The following is a 9,045-nucleotide window of genomic DNA, read 5'->3' on the forward strand; positions in this document are numbered from 1 at the left end:
ACACTAAATTGACAGTGTAAAATATGACTATTGCTTTGCACAATAAATATTTAGGAGTTGTTCCTTTCATGTGTGGTTCTCTCTGAATTGTGCAATTGTGTTTTGAACGAAGTGAAGGCTGCAAACACAAAGGGGGACCGCTTGAATGCGCACTGCAAAAAATATTATCCAAGGTTCCACTCAAGACCCTGCGTCTTGAAACAAAGCAGTGCGCACTGGAAACTTTTCGAAACGTTTTCAATGTATTTAAATGTTGATTATTTGTCTTATATTTGTTGGTTTAATTATAACTCTATATCAGGATTCATCACCTCACCAAGTAAAGTTTTGAGGTGCGTAATTTTTTGCAGTGCATCCTCTTTACGCACGCGGTGGCTGAAATTTGATTCGGGTTTAAAAGGCGCAGACAGCAGCCACAAGTCAGAGAGCAGCGTATCCTCCCAGTAAGAGACAGGTGGCACCTTATACGGATTGGAGAGACGCCACGCAGACCCTCTGGCTCTGTATCTGCTCGGGCGCACAGGGGGCAGTGCCATGCACACTCCTGCTTAGGCGCTGCTCCTGAGCGGAGGGAACCAGTCATTGGATTTCTCTTCCACCGATGACCAAACAATGGAGAAGGCTGGAAACATCACCCTCCACCCGAACGGCTCCGATCCGTTCGCGAGGAACGAGGAGGTGGCCCAGATCGAGATCATGGTGCTGTGCATCACTTTGGTGGTCGCCGTGATCGGAAACGTGAGCGTCCTTCTGGCGATGTACAACACCAAGAAGAAGATGTCGCGCATGCACCTCTTCATCAAACACCTGAGCCTGGCTGACCTGGTGGTCGCCTTCTTCCAGGTGCTGCCGCAGCTCTGCTGGAAGGTTACCTTCCGCTTCTATGGTCCGGACTTTCTATGCAGGATCGTGAAGCACCTCCAGGTGACGGGGATGTTTGCCTCCACCTACATGATGGTGATGATGACCCTTGACCGCTACATCGCCATCTGCCACCCGCTGAAAACCCTCCATCAGCCCACTCAGCGCTCCTACATCATGATTGTCTCCACGTGGATGTGCAGCCTGGTGTTCAGCACGCCGCAGTACTTCATCTTCTCCCTGAGCGAGATCAAGAACGGCTCGAAAGTCTACGACTGCTGGGCGCACTTCATCGAGCCCTGGGGCGCCAGGGCGTACATCACCTGGATCACCGGCGGGATCTTCCTGGTGCCCGTGGTCATCCTTGTGATGTGCTACGGCTTCATCTGCCACAGCATATGGAGAAATATCAAATACAAGAAAAGGATAACGATGGCTGGCGCTGTGAGCAAGAACGGGTTGATTGGAAAGAATTCAGTCAGCAGCGTCACGACCATATCGAGAGCCAAGCTGCGGACTGTTAAGATGACTTTTGTGATAGTTTTGGCGTACATCATTTGTTGGGCGCCGTTTTTCACCGTGCAGATGTGGTCGGTGTGGGATGAAAACTTCATGTATGCTGGTGAGTGTTGAACAAGTAAATCGACACTAGAAATCTGTATTCATCTTTGTGGTAATTGATTTAAAAATCTCTAGGAATCCTGTGATATACAGCCAGCGTGCGCCACCACAAATCCAAGTGCGCACAGACTTTTACGCACGGGTTTGTTTGGCATACTGAAACAAACACATGCGTAAAGTTGCTATGAATAAAAACTATACCACTAAAATAGTTTTACCAAGTACAGTGATTACTCCACATAAGCAGAGTGCACTGTGTTGAGGCTTCAAAATGATACATTCAGCAGAAAAGTTCATATAAAACGTCAATTTGAGATGCAAGTAAGACTTGTCTATATGATGTTACAATCTTTATAAATAAAAATAATTAATAAAACGCCCACGTCAGTCTCCTCAGCTGGGGGCTCTTGAGAACCAACACCTGTCATGTCTAATGTTGTTGTTTGAAATGTATCTTGAAATGATCAATTTCTCTTCCACATGCAAACGACTTTTATCATCATCAAAAAAATGACACTTGATTAAAAATAACTAAGAATGCGTTTCATTAGCTGCAGAAACTAACTTTTGTAAGAAAGTTATTTTTTGCATTTACATTTAAACGTCACACGAACCAGCTTCCAAAGGCATTTCTGCAGCCTCGCCTGCACCAGATGTTTTTTGAATCCATCATCCTCTCCCTCTCTCCTCTCTCTGCTCTCTAGATTCTGAGAACACAGCAGTGACTCTTTCTGCGCTCCTTGCCAGTCTCAACAGCTGCTGCAACCCGTGGATATACATGATCTTCAGCGGCCACCTCCTGCAGGATTTCGTGCACTGCTTCTCCTGTTGCCACAGAGCAAACACGGACTTCAAGAAGGAGGACTCGGACAGCAGCATCCGCAGGACGACGCTGCTGACTAAGATGACCAACCGCAGCCCCACAGGCAGCACTGGCAACTGGAGAGAGATGGACAACTCTCCCAAGACCTCCATTCAGATGGAGTAAACACACAGCTGAGCAGTTAAATGTTTACCGGGGGTGGGAATGAACACATGTGTTGCAGTGACACAGAGGTACACTCACAGTATCAGCTCGTCTTAGCTGCAGACATGACTGACAGTGACTCAAGTGTCCCAAAGCCATTCACAGAGGAGAGTTAGGTTGAGAGGATATTTGGAAAAACCAACTGCTGCTTCTTCCTCAGTTCTTCTTGCTTTAGATCATCTCTGCAACAATATAACAAAATATTTGGAAAAAGGTGTAATTCATCTTCCCAATTGTTGGTAAGTGCCATTTGTGCTGACAGTTGCTTAGCACCAGTTTGTTAAATTCAGTCATAATACAACAAAAATCCATGATTCATGATTTCCTCTTTTCATGCTTTTGAGAGAAAGCTGTGGTTATCCATCCCTGCACCGCCGCCGAGGACCCTTTCCTGTCAAGGTGTTTGCAAAGATAAAACTTGTACAACAGCCAAGTCGGTGGTGAAAACGATCATTCCAGACCGCAGGTCTCCAAGTAACGGAGGCATTCACCTCATCCTTTGCAGCCAGCTTTCCATTTTGTTATTATTTCTCTCTGAGCCAGATTTTAGTGGGTCATATACAAAAATCATCTTTACACCAACTTTTCCTTTGGCCCTTTACAGACAAGAAATATTATGGGCGAGGGATTTTGGCTGCAGTTACCCTCTGTGCCCTTTTCGTGCATTCACATATTTCTAATGGATTTGTTTCATGTAAAAGCTGGCAGCCCTAAAGGATGGCTTTCATTTCTGTTCAGCGGAGGCAGATGGAACATAGCAGGGACATTCACGTCACACACACACACACACACACTCGGGTGCGAAGGGGGTGGCGGTGGTTTTGATTGGCCACAGTCTGCCTACCGACCCACAGACCCCTCCCACTGTTTACACAAAATGTTGGGGAGAAGCTCAAACATTCCACTAACACAACGTCAACACACTTCCTGATTTTTTTGGGACATCCTGCACCACTGGGGGTTGGGGGGTGGGTAAGGGGGGTTGTCGGTGTTTTGGCTTCGATTTTCACTCCAGGCACAAACAATTCTCTGCACACATCTGTTATGTACAGCACCACTATGTCGCTCAGATCCACCTGAGAACACCAGGAGGAGACGGACATTGCGATGTAATAATGTATCCATTTTTATGTCTTTATTTGTACATAGAAGTCACTTGAATATCTGTAAATAAGGGAGGAGGCTAATATATGTAAATCAGTTCCATGTGGATTCTATTTGTCTGTAATATCTTGTGCACAAGATAATCAAAATATTCAATAAATATATGTTGAAATATACACGTTGATGTACTGCATGTTAAGGCTTTTGTCTCCTGCTTTCAGAGCTTCGACACAGACGATATCACTGCCGCTTCATGCAGCTGCTACACGACCATAGCAACCTCAGGCACTATTTTCCCTGAAAACTGAACACGTTTCAGGTTATATATGCAGCCAATCCAAGAGCTAAAACCCTGAAAAACTCTGGGATTATGCAATAGTGAAACATTTCAGTTTTGTTAATGAGAAGCTTCTGGTCGTTAAACTGTCCACCCCATGAATTTATTACATTTTAACAGATGCTCTAATAGTGTCTCATAATATAAACATCCATTTAACTTACAAATGTGACATATGAAAGTTGCCCAAGTTACCAAATGTTTTCTCTTCTTATTTTTCTTGGAGTTGTTGAGCCAAGGACAGTCTTTGATTTTGTATCAACCTAAGAATAAATAGCTGCTGGCTGAAGAACCATATTTACCAGTGAATAATAAGTAAAAAGGCCAAACTATTTTGGCAGCGGCAGCAACCAAGACGATCTACAAAGAGCACAGTCAACACTTTTCACAGGGTCAGAAAAAGTAGATCCAAAGAAAAGTGGTTACCAATCTGAATAAATTGAGGGGAACACTGACAGTTTTACTGGAAAGGAGCTTTGCTGGTTTTTTAAGAACAATATTTTAATTTTATTTTTTACTCACAGACAAAACGCAGTTCTACTCCATTTGTTTGATGAGGGGCTATTAATCAAATAGGTATCTTGAAACCAGAGCGAATACCAAGACATCTGCATGGTTAGAAAAGAGATTGATACTTTAACTGTCTGTTGAACTCCAGCAGGATTACATGATCCCATTTAATGCTGATGGAGTCCATCACTCAATCTGAAAATAGAGTTATGAAATTTCATTCTCATTATATTTTCAAACTGGGTCATCACAATCTTCTGCTTCATTCAATAGAATGTCAACCTTCCTATGAACTCCTGTCTGATACATACAATACTCGGCCTACTTGCAGTAGTTGTTATTTATCATTGATTCACTTACTCTGTGTCGTTATCAATGATCAAACAATACAATTCCTGAGAGGAATTCTTTTTTAATGTCCTCTTAATAGTGACAGCTCCAATCCTCCACAGCTCAGTATATAGTCTGGGGAGTCATATCACACACGTATAGAAGGGGAAGTCCTACAGGAAGTTAAATAGCTGCTTCATTTAGGACCTGCCATAAAAGATGGAGGTGGTCATTGTCAGCCATAAACAAAGAGAATAAAACAAGAGTCCAGCAGATCCCTTCTGGTATCAATGGAAATAGCACAGCTATACAGTCTCTGCTTAGTGTGGATTAGTGGGAGTATCGCTGCAGGTCTGATGTACCTATCTCAAATTCCCAGCCCAGTGCTTGTGCTGCATCTCATTAGACATGCCAACCATTGAGGCTACCTCTGCATATGGGGGGGCTAAGGGTCATCTGTCAGAGTCTAGACTGAGCAAACACTCGAGGGGGCAGTGATTGAGTTTCTCCAGAGAGTTAGTAAAATTAATGGAAAAAAAAGGAGGCAGCCAGACAACAGACAGATGGAATGATCGTAAAACAAGCAGCATTAGAAGAAGCTCTAGGTACCTGAAGTCTCTGCTCATGGAAACAGACTCATTCCTCTCATTCAGTTCATTGTGTGGTCTTGTTTTCTGTTGATATTCAATTCAATTTAATGCAATGACACTGGAGAAAACTCAGTTTAATTAAAGGTGTGCGGTGCCTGTTCACCTGCCTGATCTCTTGTCCTGTGTCAACGCTCCAGAGCTACTTCAGAATTATTCCTTAACACAAGTGAGTCGTCCTCAGACAGTTCTACAATATACTGTCACTTTTTATTATTTGAGTGCTGGACATTCTATTCAGAGCTTTTTATAAACAGTCCATGGTGCAGAGACTTTGGATGATTTACTAAGAATATATACACGTGTGAAGCCGATAAGATGAATGGTGCACGAGATTTGTGTTCCACGTACAGACAGACAGACGTTGGTGGTATTAGTATGTAGATAGTTTCTTATACAGTATTTACTGAGCTGCTATAGATGAAGAATGCAGGAAGAAATTGGTCTGTGAAGAGCGACAGCAGCAAAGAGCTTCACATCCTTTTGTGTTCTTCATGTAATTTATGCAGCTACACTTTAGGGTATAAAAGCACAGGCGGAGGGAATCCACTGAGGGGTCCGACACAGTGAGCGGAGACATGAGCTGCATGCATATCAAGGTCCTTGTTCCCCTGCACACATCTGAGCCATCACTTCACACATTTCACTCTGTCGACTCTCAGACATTGAACATGACTTCAGGCATCAGGTTGCTGTTTCCTGACAAAGGTTTAAAAGGATCCTGGAAGCATGACTGCTTAATGAGGCTCTCCGTCTCTAGACTAGAAAAATATTTAGGTTGTGCATCATGTGGGGCTACCGCCGAGAAGATCCTCACTTCCTTATGCAGTAAACAACTTCCATCATGCTTTCCTCACAGGAAGCAAGTCCTGTTTTCTGGACAATTGTGTCCACTGTTAATCACCACCACCTGACACCCTGTTCTTTTCTTTACCCTGTGTAGAAACTAAGGCAGGCCAGTGTAAACCAAACAGTGTAAACTAAAAAAAAGCCAAGTTGCTATTCCAACAACAATGTTGCCTTTTAACAAACTGAGATGTGCAGTTTTTATTTTTTTTTATTAGACTCAGCTCTTAGTTGCTTAGACACCAATAAATCCTATGGGACGAGGCTCTCTTAGTGTCTTGCTGCATCTCCCTCAGATGCATGCGGCCTCCCTCTTCCTGCTCCATTGTTCTCCTTCCAATCATTCTTGAAAATAACACATTTCTTTCCAGCATTGTCTGGTTCAAATCAATTCCCAGAAGTCATTCAATTCATGCAAACAAGCAGGACTAACCACACAAGTACACAAAATCTGGAAATCCATCAACGACATGTGTCACATCCTGGCATCGTGAAGGCAGGAGGCAGAATATGCTGCAGATTTCAGGAAGTTTAGAAAATTACTAACAAAAGCAACAGTTTCCCCCCCCCAGGGAAAACTCTGAGGTTTGCTGCTGCATGTTTGCTTAGACATTTCAGCTGATCCACTGGAGGTCTGCCTAACATAACATTTTTTATCTTGCTCAAATACATTGTCAACAGAAGTGTTTTGCTTCGCAGAGTGCATACAGCTGAATGTCTTTTGTCTCCTTTTAGTCTCAACTGTCAGCATATTTCTGGGGTCAGGTCGGTGTCTGTAAATTATTGCTTCCTTCTAGCAAAGGGTTTTTACTCCCGCTTTTTTTTAAGATGAGTTCCTCGAAAGGGAATCTGAAATCAGATCATTGAAGCTAAGGCACATTGTTAACTGTTTTATTTGCTAATATTTTTTTTTTACAAATGGGAAAAAATACTTTGTTATGATAATATAATAGTGATTTGTTTGTTACATGTTTCTAAAATGTCAACTGTACAGAGGATTTAAGGTAGAAGTAACTGACACGTTTACACTAACATTCTAACATGAACCTGATTACCTTAACAAGATCATATACTCAGAATAAACAACAAATAAGAATATATTGCAATATAATGTCCTGTTGGAGTTTTCAATGAATTAAAAAAATTGCTTGATGAAATGAAATTAAACAAGATACAAAAATAAAAAAGGAGTTGAAGCTCTTGCAAAATATGGAAGAAAACATAGAAATGAGTAAATAGTAGCATTGTGCTTTCAATTATTTAAGGTTGGGGACTCATGATCAGTCTCTTCTCTGTAACATGTAGCAGAAATATAAATGGAAAATTAGATCAGCAACTCCTGTAGACATAATCTGAATAATGTCTCCTCAGAATAAGGTCAATAATGACATCTATGTATACGTAGTCAGTGTAACCATCCACATCTGAAAGGCCTAAGGACCCGAGCGGTGAAAGGCCTGATGTTACAGGGAGAGGCAATCAGCAATATAGTCATCCAGATATAAAGATGAGGGCATAAACATTCAAACAATCTCTCCTCAAACAAGGACAGACGTTAGTTAACATGCAGAAGCTTAATTTAGCACCAACTTTGGTGTTGGCCCTGTCCCCTATAGGGACGGAGCCCTATGAATAGCAGCCAATTACATGTTCCTGTCTCCAGACGGGGCCTTGACACTGGGCAAATCAGCAAACTGCATCGACGGCAGAATCAGAAAAAGGTCAATGTTGTGCAGCTCGATGACAGGGAAACCCCTTTTACAGAGTGACTCTGTAAAATCAAATGATAATCTTGACAGTGAAAATAGTTGACAGTTGTTTTCCTGTTCGACAAGAACATCTGTGACAAAGTGGGTGAGATTGCTCTACTCACCATTGATCCCTGGCATCTTTTGACCACATTAGTTTCTATATGTGGCCCAACACTGTTTAGACAGACACTTCTGTCTTTAAAACAGCATATGGGTCGTACTAGACCCCGATGACCTCAGAGTGAGGACTGGGAACGAGGATCTGAGAAGGGAAAGATGTATAATATTATAAGTATAAGAAAAAAAAATGTATTTCCTAATGTTTATAAAAGCTAAAATAACAGAATTATTGAGGAAACAGAGAAACAACACACTTTAACATAAATAGCTGGGACAATTATGTAGGCAGTGTACTTATCATGGGGAGATTCTATCCAAATCCCAAAAGACAACACTACGTGAGCACACTGATCATTACCACTGCAACTTACACTGCACGGACAAACAACACTGTTCAAGTGAGCACCACCCTTCAGGCCTCCCACACTGCATGCAAAGTGGTGTGCATCCCACTACTACTCCCTGTAGGTCATCCAGCTGCCTAAAACAGGGACAAGAGTGAGACTCAGTTGGTTCAGGGTCACAATAAAATATATATATTTTTAAATCAATCAATACATTTATTAAAGGTCCAACAGTCCATTAGGAATGTGATGCATGAGACGTCGGACCTACAGGATAAAACCAACGCAGAAACCAGTGGCCAGACAACACTGGTATAGGCAAAGCAGCAGTCTGGCACTTGATCTGCAAAGAGCGGGAGACGAGATCAGTCATTAAATTGCAAACAAATACACTAGAGGGGATCACACTTTGCGTTGCTATCAAACGTTACCTTGCTCAATATGGGGCCCTACTTTACAGTGACAATGAATGACTGACTCTGTGCTGTGGATCAAACAGGGGAGAGGCACTCAGCAATATAGTCATCCAGATATAAAGGTGAGGGCA

The 9,045-nt window shown here is 42.4% G+C and overlaps 1 protein-coding gene across 1 annotated transcript; it reads left to right on the plus strand.

The window, feature by feature from the left end:
- Nucleotides 1-437: 437 nt before the first annotated feature.
- Nucleotides 438-3,461, plus strand: avpr1aa (arginine vasopressin receptor 1Aa). The gene is made up of 2 exons (XM_020078489.2): nt 438-1,483; nt 2,187-3,461. The coding sequence occupies exons 1-2, from the start codon at nt 613-615 to the stop codon at nt 2,468-2,470; spliced, it is 1,155 nt and encodes a 384-aa protein (XP_019934048.2). The 5' UTR covers nt 438-612; the 3' UTR covers nt 2,471-3,461.
- The last annotated feature ends 5,584 nt before the right edge of the window (nt 3,462-9,045 follow it).

This window comes from Paralichthys olivaceus, chromosome 7 (assembly GCF_024713975.1).
Source record: "Paralichthys olivaceus isolate ysfri-2021 chromosome 7, ASM2471397v2, whole genome shotgun sequence".
Taxonomy (NCBI): Eukaryota; Metazoa; Chordata; class Actinopteri; order Pleuronectiformes; family Paralichthyidae; genus Paralichthys; species Paralichthys olivaceus.

Bases quoted from the DNA above. Each gene is read 5' to 3' on its own strand.
- avpr1aa (XM_020078489.2), top strand. From the start codon at position 613: ATGGAGAAGGCTGGAAACATCACCCTCCACCCGAACGGCTCCGATCCG. The intron at 1,484-2,186 runs GTGAGTGTTGAA...TCTGCTCTCTAG, and splicing joins TGAAAACTTCATGTATGCTG to ATTCTGAGAACACAGCAGTG.